Source organism: Anomaloglossus baeobatrachus, chromosome 2 (genome assembly GCF_048569485.1).
Source record: "Anomaloglossus baeobatrachus isolate aAnoBae1 chromosome 2, aAnoBae1.hap1, whole genome shotgun sequence".
NCBI classification, from domain to species: Eukaryota; Metazoa; Chordata; class Amphibia; order Anura; family Aromobatidae; genus Anomaloglossus; species Anomaloglossus baeobatrachus.
Window position 1 is genome coordinate 601,300,487 of NC_134354.1, and position 15,842 is coordinate 601,316,328.

General features: G+C 39.6%; 1 protein-coding gene across 1 annotated transcript in view; it reads left to right on the forward strand.

The window, feature by feature from the left end:
* LOC142289917 (protocadherin-9-like) overlaps nt 1-15,842 on the forward strand; it is a 1,826,751-nt gene that overhangs the window by 1,037,602 nt on the left and 773,307 nt on the right. Inside the window, exon 6 of the mRNA XM_075333859.1 lies at nt 14,136-14,337. Coding sequence (XP_075189974.1) covers nt 14,136-14,337 — 202 coding nt within the window. The remainder of the gene's footprint in view (nt 1-14,135; nt 14,338-15,842) is intronic.

Sequence of the window (15,842 nt, forward strand, 5' to 3'; positions counted from 1 at the left end):
ACCGACGTCAAGCAGTTTGTAATCAACAATCACGAGTTTTTCTCGGAAAAGCCCGGGCAGACCACTCTCATTAAACATGACATCATAACAGAGCCTGGGGTAACAGTTCAGGTAAAGCCCTACCGAATACCGGAGGCTCGGCGGGAAGCTGTCTCCCGAGAAGTGAAGACCATGTTAGAGTTAGGTGTAATCGAGGAATCGCATAGCGCCTGGTCGAGTCCGATTGTGTTAATACCGAAACCAGACGGCTCCATTAGATTCTGCAATGACTTCAGGAGATTAAATGCGGTCTCCAAATTTGATGCATACCCTATGCCACGGGTCGACGAATTAATAGATCGGCTTGGAAAAGCCCGGTATATCACGACCCTAGACTTAACGAAGGGCTATTGGCAGATCCCGCTAACAGAGGCCGCTAAAGAGAAAACCGCGTTTTCTACACCGGAAGGTTTATACCAGTATGTGTATATGCCGTTTGGACTACACGGGGCACCGGCAACCTTTCAAAGGTTGATGGACCGAGTCCTGAGGCCCCATAGGCACTATGCTTCTGCGTATTTGGATGACATAGTCATATACAGCCTGGACTGGGAGACGCACCTCCAGAAACTAGAGGCTGTGATTGAGGACCTGCGGGAGGCGGGTCTAACAGCAAACCCCAAGAAATGTCATATCGGGCTGGAAGAAGCCCGGTATTTGGGATACGTAATTGGGAGGGGAATTGTTAAACCCCAGATTGACAAGATACAAGCCATTCAGAAATGGCCGCAACCAGTCAACAAGAAGCAGGTGAGAGCGTTTTTGGGAATAGCCGGCTACTACCGACGGTTCATTCCCAATTTTGCGGCTACCGCTGTTCCCCTGACGGACCTTACCAAAGGGAAAGACTCTGTCATGATCAAATGGACCACGGCAGCCGAAGAAGCCTTCCATAACTTAAAACTAGCTCTTTGCTCTCAACCTGTGCTAATGACTCCTGACTTCCGCAGCGAGTTCGTGGTCCAAACGGACGCTTCTGATGCCGGTATCGGGGCTGTATTGTCACAACTGAAGGACGGAGAGGAACATCCGGTCCTTTATCTTAGTCGGAAACTTAATAAGCATGAACGCAACTATGCCATAGTGGAAAAAGAATGCTTAGCCATTAAGTGGGCTCTAGAGTCCCTTAAATATTACTTGATTGGAAGGAAGTTCCGGCTGATCACTGACCATGCCCCTCTCAAGTGGATGCACTTGAATAGGGAACGGAATGGCCGAGTGACCCGGTGGTTCCTTGCACTTCAGGCCTACCGTTTTACAGTGGAGCACCGCCCGGGGGTGCGGATGGGGAATGCTGATGCCCTGTCTCGTGTGCACTGTTTTGTGGGTGCCGTTGCTCAGCCGAGGTGGTCTGAGCAGAGGGGGGGGATATGTGAGACTCATGTGGGATTAGTGGATGAGGGCAGGTATATCTCACCCCGGTATCGGTCCTATGTGACTTAGCCTGGCCAGGATCACCTGGCTACTAATGGATTAATGGGAGGTGAAGGACGGAGGTAAAAGGAATCTGGGAAGTTGGGGGAGGGTCTCCATCTGGGAACACAGTAAGCCTGTCTGTGTAGGAGACACTTGTGAGGAGCAGTGCCTGGTGTTTGTATGGTTTAGCTGGAAGGGAGAAGCCCTCCAGTTGGTAGTTAGGATAACACTGTGTATAGTTAGTGCCGGACAGGCAAGGATTTATTTTGTTGGTGTTTTTTTTTCTTTTTGTTTATGCTTCACTGCAATAAACCTGACCAAGCGTCAGTTACACCTTGAATTCGGCTGTCTGCCTGAGGTGAATACGTGCCCTTTGAACCCAGCAAAGGCGATCCCGGAGCGTGTTATCACAATACACTTATTAGTTTGAGATATAACTTGATGAACTCCTATATGGTTGTATTTAGTATCCTTGATCGTATGTAATGTTGTGATACATTCTTCAGTCTTATTTTTATATTTTTATGAATATACTCAATATTTATATTGCACTTTGAGACAGGAATGATATGATTGTATGGACTGTGATGCCTATTGTCCAGCTCAGGCTGTGTCTTTTGATATTAAATAGTTTTTAATGAATTAATAAAATATATTCTATGCATTATAGACCTTTGTATTCGTATTTTTCTTTTTTGGTCTTATTAGTAATCCCCGAAACGGTCTCATGGTCCTATGTACCCCTTCACCCCTAAAAATAAAAAAATATATAAAAAATACGCATAGATGAATATATAGGATATGGTATATATATATATATATATATATATATATATATATATATAGAGAGAGAGAGAGAGTGTACTCTGGGGTGTGGTACGGGTGTCATCACTTAAACTGTCTTTTGTGATGTTCAGGGAGCAACAGGCCTACACCTGTCTCTCAAGCATCTCTTCATTTTTAAAATTGAAATGCCATGCCACATCCTGTGCGTGGCATGGACCGTAGCTCTCTGCTGTGCAGAGACACTATGGGAAGGGGGCAATTGATGCTATTGTACTGTTGTCAACCTGAAAGGTTTTTAAATGTCAAGACTCCAAGATGGGTCTCAAAGTTTTGTCTTGTCTGTACTGGCAGGTGTATGGGAGCACCAGCCTTACAACTGGCTCTCATTAACTTCTATATTTCTAATGACAATGGTCTAGGAATCCAATAACTATGCCAAAACAGTGCTACTACAGTGCTTAATGTATTTTTTGCTATTTTGGAAGGTTTTCAACCCTCTTAAAGGTGTTTTCTCAGCCTTACGTTTGGCCTCCCATTCAATCCAATGGGGTTTGGTAAAGCTTGATAACGGTTACGATTCTGTTCAACGAATGTACCATTTATTCGAGTGGGCTGGGAAACTGACACTTGAGAGGTTTGCTCATCTTTAGTTTCTATCCTTATAAAAAAACATAGCCAACTGAGAAAAGACAAGTAAAGCAGCTCAAGCTTTTGTGACCTCATTTGTCCCTAGGTTCATCCTCCTCCAAAACCCATGACAATTCAGAGAACCTCTCAGCATGATTTTGAAATGTATGGTAAAGACATAATGTAATGACATCTTAATAGGTATTAAATTGATATCTTTGGTGAAGAAATCCGCTTTGTAGTTCTGCTTTTATCTACTTGAAAATGTATTCTAAATAGATTTTGGTGCACATAAGCTGAACTGTAAACTGGATCTTCTCCTCCATGTCGGTGATTCTCCAGCCCCTCATCTGCCTCAAGTCTGTGAATAACAGGTAACTGCATTTTCAGTGGTCTGCCTTCTCAGTTTAAAATCTCCTCTTCAAAATGTGGCAGGCAGGGAATAACAGACAGGGAGGGGAAAACCAATGAATAATCCGGCCCATATGCACTGAAATGTAATATGCAAAAATTTAAAACAATATTTAAAATAGAAACAAAAATAATATTTTTTCACCAAATGTATCAAATTATTTTGTTTTACAGCACCATTATAGCCATGTCTTTACATTACAAAATTGTTCTGACATTGTTTTCACAAAAGAGAAGACAGAGTGCAAGGAACAATATAATAATAGATATAATAATGTATATAAAAAATGAAGTTTAGTTTCAGCATGTACATTTTTATAATTGTGACAAAGTTGTGACACATTGTGCAATTTTTTCAGTTTAGCAAAAATACAATATGTATTAAAAACTAGTAGTTGTATATACAGGGAGTGTTAGTTATACACTTAGGGGTACTTTGCACGCTGCGACATCGCAAGCCGATGCTGCGATGCCGAGCGCGATAGTCCCCGCCCCCGTCGCAGCTGCGATATCCTTGTGATAGCTGCCGTAGCGAACATTATCGCTACGGCAGCTTCACATGGACTCACCTGTCCTGCGACGCCGCTCTGGCCGGCGACCCGCCTCCTTATTAAGTGGGCGGGTGGTACGGCATCACTGCGACATCACACGGCAGGCGGCCAATAGGAGTGGAGGGGCAGAGATGAGCGGGATGTAAATATCCCTCCCACCTTCTCCCTTCCGCATATCCTACGGGAGCCGCGGTGACGCCGGTAGGAGATGTTCCTCGCTCCTGCGGCTTCACACACAGCGATGTGTGCTGCTGCTGGAGCGAGGAACGAACGTCGGACCATCGCATCGGCGTAATTATGGATTACGCAGACGCTACACCGATGATACGATTACGACGCTTTTGCGCTCATTAATCGTATCATCTAGGCTTTACATACTACAATGTCGCCTGCGATGCCGGATGTGCGTCACTTTCAATTTGATCCCACCGACATCGCACCTGCGATGTCGTAGTGTGCAAGGTACCCCTCAGACACAGTCATATGAAAAAGTTTGGGCACCCCTATTAATGTTAACCTTTTTTCTTTATAACAAATTGGGTTTTTGCAACAGCTATTTCAGTTTCATATATCTAATAACTGATGGACTCAGTAATATTTCTGGATTGAAATGAGGTTTATTGTACTAACAGAAAATGTGCAATCCGTATTTAAACAAAATTTGACCGGTGCAAAAGTATGGGCACCTCAACATAAAAGTGACATTAATATTTTGTAGATCCTCCTTTTGCAAAAATAACAGCCTCAAGTTGCTTCCTGTAGCTTTTAATGAGTTCCTGGATGAAGGTATATTTGACCATTCGTGTTTACAAAACAATTACAGTTCAGTTAAGTTTGATGGTTGCCGAGCATGGACAGCACGCTTCACATCATCCCACAGATTTTCTATGATATTCAGGTCTGGGGACTGGGATGGCCATTCCAGAACATTGCAATTGTTCCTCTGCATGAATGCCTGAGTAGATTTGGAGCGGTGTTTTGGATCATTGTCTTGCTGAAATATCCATCCCCTGCGTAACTTCAACTTCGTCACTGATTCTTACACATTATTGTCAAGAATCTGCTGATACTGAGTTGAATCCATGTGACCCTCAACTTTAACAAGATTCCCGGTGCCGGCATTGGCCACACAGCCCCAAAGCATGATGGAACCTCCACCAAATTTTACTGTGGGTAGCAAGTGCTTTTCTTGGAAAGCCGTGTTTTTTTTGCCTCCATGCATAACACCTTTTTGTATGACCAAACAACTCAATCTTTGTTTCATCAGTCCACAGGACCTTCTTCCAAAATATAACTGGCTTGTCCAAATGTGCTTTTGCATACCTCAGGCGACTCTGTTTGTGGCATGCTTGCAGAAACGGCTTCTTTCGCATCACTCTCCCATACAGTTTCTCCTTGTGCAACGTGCGCTGTATTGTTGACCGATGCACATTGACACCATCTGCAGCAAGATGAAGCTGCAGGTCTTTGGAGGTGGTCTGTGGATTGTCCTTGACTGTTCTCACCATTCTTCTTCTCTGCCTTTCTGATATTTTTCTTGGCCTGCCACTTCTGGGCTTAACAAGAACTGTGTTCTTCCATTTCCTTACTATGTTCCTCACAGTGGAAACTGACAGTGTAAATCTCTGAGACAACTTTTTGTATCCTTCCCCTGAACAACTATGTTGAATAATCTTTGTTTTCAGATCATTTGAGAGTTGTTTTGAGGAGCCCATGATGCCACTCTTCATAGGAGATTCAAATAGGAGAACAACTTGCAAGTGGCCACCTTAAATACCTTTCCTCATGATTGGATACACCTTTCTATGAAGTTCAAAGCTCAATGAGGTTACAAAAGCAATTTAGTGCTTTAGTAAGTCAGTAAAAAGTAGTTAGGAGTGTTAAAATCAAGAAATTGATAAGGGTGCCCATACTTTTGCACCGGTCAAATTTTGTTTAAATGCGAATTGCACATTTTCTGTTAGTACAATAAACCTCATTTCAATCCAGAAATATTACTCAGTCCATCAGTTTTTAGATATATGAAACTAAAATAGCTGTTGCAAAAACCCAATTTGTTATAAAGAAAAAAGGTTAACATTCATAGGGGTTCCCAAACTTTTTCATATGACTGTATATACTTAGATTGAGCAAAAACTATTCTGCAATGCACAGGTTAAAGTAATATTTTTACTACTGGTAATGTTCAGGAATGTATCAGGTTTGACAAGTGAGTGGTGGCAATGGTGATTCCTCTAAAGCCATCAAATCATATGTTATATTTTGCTCTCAAGTTGACAGGAAAACTTATTAGATATGACACAAATTGTAACAAAATTGTGCTACTACTGAAAGGCATCTGTTGGAAACTGAAAAAGATAAAGCAGTGCATGACTTGTATTTATGTTATGTACTGGGAAAGATGAGCCAAAAATGCAAACAGAATAAGAAGTCACAAGGATGCTGATGAAACGTCATTGCAGATGAGCAAGTAAACATACAAAGAAGAAGTGAAAAATATGATAGTAAGAACATTATGAAATACATATATATATATATATATATATAAGCTTGGTATACTTGGGATTCAACTCACATATTAGTCAAATATGGCAACAGGTAACAACTGGTAAAGTTTAAACCTTTGTAATGAAAATAATAGTTGATTAACACCATATAAATATATAACTATTATAATTTGTTACATTTGTAAATAAAGCTATGCAACAAAATATGTGGAGGATGTAGCTAAGGGTTTGCTCACACTGGCCATTTGACTCGCACGAGTATCAGATCGCATCACTCGGCATGGCCGCACACTCTCTGGACAGGAGCATCTCAACTGCATAGAAATACATGCAGCCGATTCGCTCCTGTCAGGAGAGTGTGCGACCGTGTCCGGTGATGCGATCTGATACTATTGCGAGTCACACACCCTAAGGGCTTCTTCTCACTTGCGAGTTTCTCGCAGTAGAGTAATGCGAGAAAAACTTGCATTGGAATCGGACACATGTTAGTGAATGATTCAGCTCGCATTTGCGATTTTTTTCTCAGTCCAAATCGGACTGAGAAAACAATCGCAGCATGCTGCTTTTTTGCGAGTTTCTCGAACCATTTTTCTCAATGATTCCCTATGGAGGCGGATTAAAAGTAGGATCACACACGCGCACCAGTGTTCACATTTGCGAGTGTGGCAGGAACTATGCTCATTAAATATTCAATGTGACATCACATTCCCAAAGGTAAATTAACTGACACATGTGTAATCACTTTTATCTAGTTAAGATGTTGCAGGAAACTAGCATCGCAAACGCGACACACACGCGTCGCACACGCAAGCCAAATCATTCATTTATTCAGAAATCGCATCGCACTTGCGTTGCACTCCCACCTAACGTGAACTAAAATCAGCTGAGTTTTTTTCAGCCCAGTCGGACCGATTTTACTCGCATAGATGTGTTTCCAGCCTAACAGAGATACTGAGCTAGCCATAACACAACAAACCCTCTTGATTCCTAAGAAAACATCAATATTAAGTTATAAATACGGTAAGTACGGGGTCTTTTTCAGATTTTGTACTCAGACCTGGAATCTTAAAATTTTAGGGGTAGATGTGTTTATGTTTTATGGTTTATTAGTTTTTTTTTCATTTCACTGGTGATCAGAGTCTGCATTTTCCAGTAAAATAGAAGAAATAATGAATAAAAACTAGACAAAAAATATTAAAAGTGCCTTACATTAAAGGATGTAAAGTTCCATAATAAATACTGCAATATAGATTATTGTACATGAGATATTGAATGCTTATTTCTTCTATACGAATGCAACTCCCAAAATAAGCTCTAGGGATGGAAAACAAACACATAGAGAGATTAATTCATTTATATTCAGTGTCAATCTCGTCAAACATTCAAACGACCCCATAACTGTCAGAACATTCACAGGTCAATATTCGTTAAAAATATTCTTGCGGCGTTAATTGACATTTGCTCCAGAATTTTAAGGTTATGTTTTTTGCCTGCTGAAATGTATCAAATGCCAGTAATTAAAGTGAACTAAAGCGGAATTAATTTTGCACCAGCTGGCAGGTTTTGTGCTTGTTTTCTCTTTTCTTTCATTTTTAATCATCTCTGTACACCTTGAATACTCTCTCAGACACTGGAATCATATCCCCTGCTTTTCAATTTCCTTATCTGCTTTTACATTTATTCAGCAATGTAAGCAAGGTCTGTGTAGGTGATATCTTTGGATAGCAAATTAAATTGTCAGTCCATTTTCTGGGTGGTATTCCATTATACAGAATCTACTCATTCAACCTTCATTGACAATTGATTCACAAGGTAAACAAGACACCAAATTGTTTCCCTTTTGGTATAGATGGCAAAATGGATACAATTTTTTTTTTAAATAAAAAAGGAGTGCAGTGAGAACAAAAGTTGATGTAGTATACTGTATGTATGGGCTAATTAAAAATGTAAATGAAAAATAACATATCAAAGAAGTACATTATTATATTTCTCTGGGACAAGTAAATAAATATTCACTTGTAAAGCACCATAGAATAAATCATGCTAAAATAATAATAATAATAATAATAATAATAATGTTGTTCTGTAAGTAGACACACATGACAGAAAATGCTGTTTGCGAAGGAAGAAAGAAGTCCGGAATGTTTTGGAGACATTTAGAATTGGACAGATTAGGGTCCTATATATTCTATATACAAATTAGAACTATAGGCATGAACTCTATGGATTGTAAAAGAGGATAATTTATTAAGACTGGAACTTCATATTTCATATCCAGCCTATGCAAAGTTTGCCAAATATATTTATAAATTTGGTGCACCTTTAGGAAGTCTACACCATCTCATGGTTCATTAAGCTGCAATATTTGGCAGTATACTGGCGTCCTTTATTGTAGAATTATTGCATTTCTATGACTCGTCTTGCTAAACCTTACAAACCTTTTGAAAAAGTGCTGGAGCCGACATAATAGGGCAAAAAATATTAGATGACAATAAATTCCTCTGATAGACCCAAAATCTGGACCTGATTGAAACTATTATAAAGCAGGAAGCTACCAATTCTCAAAAATTAGCCACAACAGAAAAAAGTAAATTACTAGCTTTATTTAATTACAAATATATAGAGCAAGAGATAATGACAACACAATGGGACATGGAGCTGGCACAGCAAAAAATCATTGTGCATGAATATACATATTAACCCCTTCACGACCATGGATGGATATATCCATCATGGAGCTTGTCCCATTAAGCCCCGCCCCCTGCCGTGGGCAGGCGGCGGCGGTCGGCACACATATCAGCTGTTTTCAACAGCTGACATGTGTGCCTGCATGATGCGAGTGGAAACTCTTCCACTCGCAACATTTAACCCCTTAAATCTCACTGCCAAAGTCTGGCAGTGAGATCTATATGCGCGCGGCCATGATTTTTACTTACCGCCGTCCCCACCGGAAGTAACGTGCGTGATCACGTGACTTTCGGTGGTTGTCATGATAGCACAGGGTCATGTGATGACGCCTGCAGCTATGAAGTTTTACTTTCGTTTTCCCTCGGCCGGGAGCAGAGAAAAACAGGAAGTGACTGAATCTGCTGTTTACAGCTTTATAACTGTGATCAGCAGATAGATAAGAGCGATCAGATTGCTGATTGCTATAGCCCTCTAGGGGGACTAGTAAAATAAAAAAAAATTAAAAAAAAAGTTTTAAAAAATTAAAAAAAAAACAAAAGTTCAAATCCCCCCTTTCCCCCCATTGAAAATAAAAGGGTTAAAAAATAAATAAATATACACATATTTGGTATCGCCGAGTTCAGAAATGCCCGATCTATCAAAATGTAAAATCAATTAATCTGATTGGTAAACGGCGTAGTGGCAAAAAAATTCCAAACGCCAAAATTAAGTTTTTTTGGTCGCCGCACGTTTTACGCAAAATACAATAACAGGCGATCAAAACATAGCATCTACGCAAAAATGGTACGATTAGAAATGACAGCTCGAGATGCAAAAAATAAGCCGTTACTGAGCCATAGATCCCAAAAAATGAGAACTCTACGGTTTTCGGAAAATGGCGCAAAACGTGCGCCACTTTTATTGGACAAGCTTGTGGATTATTTTTAACCCCTTAGAAACAAGTAAACTTATACATGCCCCTGGTTACACATTATTTGCACTTTGCACTTCGGTAGTTTTTGCATATCTGCACTTTGGGTGCTTTGTTTACATTGCATTGTAGTAGTTCTCCTTGCAGCTGCTATATGTCCTTTGACTACATATTGCTTGCACTTTTGCATTTTGGTAATTCTCATATAATTGCTCAAACGGTATTATGTTTACATTTTCAATAGATTATAAATTTAATACTCTAGTGCTTGTTTATTCTTAATATATATATTCATGCACAATGATTTCTTGCTGTGCCGGACCCATGTCCCATTGTGTTGTCATTATATCTTGTTCTATATATTTTTAATTTAATAAAGCATATAATTTACTTTTTTTGTATTGGCTAATTTTTGTGAGTTGGTTTTCTCATTGGTACTTAATAGCCTTCCATACATACTTAGGGTGAATTGAATGGAGTAATTTACTACTTATATTTACATACACACCCTTTTTATTGGCAAAAATTGATTTAATGCAGGATGATTTAGGTTTGAGAAATAGACATTATCTTTCATATGAGATATACAATGATTTAGGTTCTTCGGGCATTTTTATAATTTAAAGATAAAGAAGCTTTCCCACCATGTAAAATGTAATGAAATTGTTTTGTAAATTTTCAGTATATTAAGCTTACCAATATATGGTAATTATGAGATCTGCAGCAGCGTAACAATTTGACATACCATCTTCGGGATCAAATGTTTTATTTTTTCATTTCATTTCATTCATTTTTTCATTTTGACACAGCCAGAGAGCATTCTTCCCCTTACTCTATGATACCTGATTCCGGGGCAGAGGGTAGGTTTTCTACATTTTAACAAGTCATAGTATTACATGGTAGATTACATGATAGATATCACAGTGATGAACACACAGTGGGAAAAAAAGTATTTAGTTAGCCACCAATTGTGCAAGTTCTCCCACTTAAAAAGATGAGAGAGGCCTGTAATTGACATCATAGGTAGACACAACTATGAGAGACAAAATGAGAAAACAAATCCAGAAAATCACCTTTTCTGATTTGGCAAGATTTTTTTTTTTGCAAATTATGGTGGAAAATAAGTATATGGTCAGTAACAAAAGTTCATCTCAATATTTTGTTATATATCCTTTGTTGGCAATGACAGAGGTCAAACGTTTTCTCTAAGTCAGAGGTTTGACAGAGGTCAAACGTTTTCTGTAAGTAAGGTTGGCACACACTGTTGGTGGTATGTGGCCCATTCCTCCATGCAGATCTGCTCTACAGCAGTGATGTTTTGGGCCTGTCGCTGGGCAACATGGACTTTCAACTCCCTTAAAAGGTTTTCAACGGGGTTGAGATCTGGAGACTGGCTAGGCCACTCCAGGACCTTTATATGGTTCTTACGAAGCCACTCTTTCATTGCCCTGATGGTGTGCTTAATATCATTATCATGTTGAAAGACCCATCCACATTTCATCTTCAATTCCCTTGCAGATGGAAGGAGGCTTGAACGCAAAATCTCACTATACATGGCCCTATTCATTCTTTCTTGTACACGGATCAGTCGTCCCAGTCCCTTTGCAGAGAAACAGCCTTAAAGCATGATGTTGCCACCCCCATGCTTCACAGTATGTATGGTATTCTTTGGTTGCAACTCAGCATTCTGTCTCCTCCCAACATGACAAGTTGTGTTTCTATCAAACAGTTCTACTTTGGCTTCATCAGACCATATTGCATTCTCCCAATACTCTTCTGGATAATCCAAATGCTCTCTATCAAACTTCAGATGGGCCCAGACATGTACTGGCATAAGCAAAGGAACACATCTGGCACTGCCTAATCTGAGTCCCTGGCGGCGTAGTGTGTTACTGATGGTAGTCTTTGTTATGGTGGTTGGGGCTCTTTGCAGGTAATTTACTAGGTTTCCCCATGTGGTTCTGGGATCTTTGCTCACCATTCTTGTGATCATTTTGACCCCAAGGGGTGAGATCTTGCATGGAGCCCCAAATCGATGGAGATTATCAGTGATCTTGTATGTCTTCCATTTTCTTATTATTGCTCTCACAGTTGATTTAAACACAGCAAGCTGCTTGCTTATTGCAGATTCAGTCTTCCCAGACTGGTGCAGGGCTACAATTTGGTTTCTGGTGTCTTTCGACAGCTTTTTGGTATTCACCATGGTGAGTTTGGAGTGTGAATGTTTGAGATTGTGGACAGGTGTTTTTTATACTGATAACAAGTTCAAACAGGTGCCATCACTACAGGTAATGAGTGGAGGACAGAGGAGCCTCTTAAAGAAGAAGTTACAGGCCTGTAGGAGCTAGAAATCTTGCATGTTTTTAGATAACTAAATACTTTTTTCCAACATAATTTGCAAAACAAAATCTTGCCAAATCAGTCAAGGTGATTTTCTGGATTTTTTTTCTCATTTTGTCTCTCATAGTTGTGGTCTACCTATGATGTCACTTATAGGCCTCTCTCATCTTTTTAAGTGGGAGAAGTTGCACAATCAGTGGCTGAGTAAATACTTTCTTTCCACTTTATAAGAGGACCTCTGTGCAAGAACTATATCTGGGCCTCTTATTGTGTCTGTGACAAAAGCTTCTTACTGCTTTGGTAGTGGAATTTGGCCCCCATTATCTCCTGGACCTGTGTGGCTACACAAATTGCCCCAATGATTTGTCCTCTCCTGAGTTATCAGGTGCTTATTCATCCTCACAAAAATATTGGATGCTTCAAATGTTAAGTTACTGTATCTGCTTAGTTTTAGTCACTTAGGAAATAGGGCAATGTTTTTTTTCTATCTGAAAAAATGTTATGCTATATTTGTATCACATTACAAATTTAGCATTTGAAGCTTAAGCCATGTACATAAATGCTTTATTACTTTAAGGGTTGTCTGCTCCTGGATGAGACCAACTTTTCAAATCAAGACCTGAAGTAAAATAAAAACAATTTACACTCTCCTCCTGCAGCATTGCCATTACAACCATGTTGGTAAGGATCTTCCCCTTGTTGTGTCACTTGTTGGTTGCAGCCATTGAGCAGCCACTCAAGAGTTTTAGCATTATTTCATCAAAGTGGATATCCATCCTGACAGCATATTAATGATAAACAAAGAGTGGTTACACATTGTTCGCAGCTGGCAAAAGACACGATAATTTGCCAATCTAACAAACTGGAATGCCACCTCTGAAAGGTAAGTATACAACATTAATTTTTGTCCTCAGTTTATTAAGCTGGTGTTTTCAATAAGTGTACAACTCTTCTAAAAGGACTATATACCTCCAAAAAGAGTTTCAAAAACAGAAGTAAATGTTGGAATATAAAAATCAAAACCATGTAGACCTTTTCTTTACCTTAGGTCTTTGTTTAGAAGCAGAAAAAATGGGACCAATGCAGTCCATCAAAGGCCACAGCTCGGGACATAAATTTCCCATTATTGAGTAGTGCTGAGTGATAACACTAGTAGATTGCAGCATAAGACTAAGGCGGGCTTTGCACACTACGACATCGCAGGTGCGATGTCGGTGGGGTCAAATTGAAAATGACGCACTTCCGGCATCGCATGCGACATCGTAGTGTGTAAAGGCTCGATGATACGATTAACGAGCGCAAAAACATCGTAATCGTATCATCGGTGCAGCGTCGGCTCATCTCCGCCCCTCCGCTCCTATTGGCCGCCTGCTGTGTGACGTCGCTGTGACGCCGCACGACCCGCCCCCTTAATAAGGAGGCGGGTCGCCGGCCAGAGCGACGGTCGCAGGACAGGTGAGTCCATGTGAAGCTGCCGTAGCGATAATGTTCGCTACGGCAGCTATCACAAAGATATCGCAGTTGCGACGGGGGCGGGCACTATCGCGCTCGGCATCGCAGCATCGGCCTGCGATGTCGCAGTGTGCAAAGTGCCCCTAATGGCTGCATAAGTCACCTGTTAGCAGCTTCTAATGTAAACTGGAATGACTAATGATTGCTATGCATGGAATTAATGGTAGAAGGAAGAAAGGAGTTATATTTAATTTTTTTGTTGTGATTTGCAGCTGTTCTTCAATTTTTGTAGAACTTGGAAACTCCCTTTAAGTTTTTCTGTATTGAATATTTTACCTGACATAAACTTGATTTGCTACTTCAACTATAAAACACAATAACTAATTGTATCTTATGTTTTTGTTACAGTCCCAGCGCCGTGTTACATTCCATTTACCTGATGGCTCTCAAGAAAGCTGCAGTGACAGTGGCCTTGGAGACCACGACCCTGTAGGAAGCGGAACTTTGATCTCACAGCCACTTCCTCTGGTTCAGGCACAGGATGAATTCTATGACCAAGCATCTCCTGACAAGAGAACTGAAGCTGATGGAAACTCTGACCCAAACTCGGGTAAGTCACTCATTTTTTTTACTTAGGTTTACTTAGTTGGCTTACACTCTTTGAGATACACAAATATATATATGGATGCAAATTGCTGAATGTATATAGGTATTGACTATTGACATAAGAACTATCAAATTTACTATTTTCATTGTTTTACTATTGGTTGTTTGGTTATTTGGTCTTTTCTATGTTCTATAATCAGTCTATTAGTTAATAGTATATTAATGTAAGAGGTATATTACTAGTTCATACCTGCAAATTTTGGACAAATTACTTTGATATACTGTAATGAATTTTTTTAAATCTACTTGAAGACTAATAATACAAATACAATATTCCACAATGTAAGGTCTGGTAATGTTACGTTATACTATATTAAAAGCAGACCATATTGTACAATATGAATATATTAGTTTTCCCATTCTTTTATAATACTTAAAGCTTTATCTAGTAAAAAAACAAATGTGAAGACAAAGCATATCCACACCAAAATACAAAGTGGAGGACCTTAAATTATTTTACGTAACCAGTTTGATAAGTAAATCAATCTTTTATTCAGTGATTTTCCAAAGGATCAGCCAATAAAATACAAGAGATTAATGGTTTATCGGGATTTCATTTTAATTCATCTTTCTGGAAGCGAGTCACTAAACATGATAAATTGAATGACGCCACGTATTCTGTTCATTGGCAGATTGCTCCTAGTCACTTAAACATAGTATATTTTGTAACGATATATACAATATATAGTATCAAATCAAAATACACTATATCCATTTCACCTTGGAAACTGATTGATAGCAACTGAGGTTTTTCTTTAGGTCAAATTGACTTGAGATCAATTAAAGTATTTACTGTCATGAGATTAATTAAAACATAGACTGAAGAGACTGAAATTAGAACATGCAGAAATAATGCTCGTAGATCCTCAAATGAATTATTTACCACTTACTCGTATGGTATACAATTAAATATTATATAGTAAATATTAGATTAATGGTGATTAATTCACTAGAATCCCAATGATCACTTAAAAGGAATCTGTCAGCTGACTTAACTGAAAGCCATATGATTTAGGAAAAGAGATTCTAAATTCAGCAATGAAACACTTTAGATTACTTGGTGCAGCGGTTCTGACAATCACAGTTTTAGGCTTGAAACACACATCCGTGAAACACGTGCATGTTTGGTCCGTTTCCGTGTATACTGGAGACACGGCCAAACGTGCACCAATGTTACTATATCTCAGCGGTTACAATTGCGTTTTTGGTTATGTCCGTTAGTTTGTCTCCGTGATGCGTTTTGTGGGCCGTGTCTCACGCCAGCATGTCCGTTTTCTGCACGCAACATGCAGCACGGACCCAATGAAAGTCAATGGGTCTGTGCGCACGTCCGAGTGACACGGACGCATCTCTGTTTGCTCCCTGTACGTTTTGTGCTTTTTTCATGTGATGTCGGTCTTTTTTCTTTTTCTGTTTTGTTCTCTCCCTCAGCCCGTCGGTCGGTCTCTA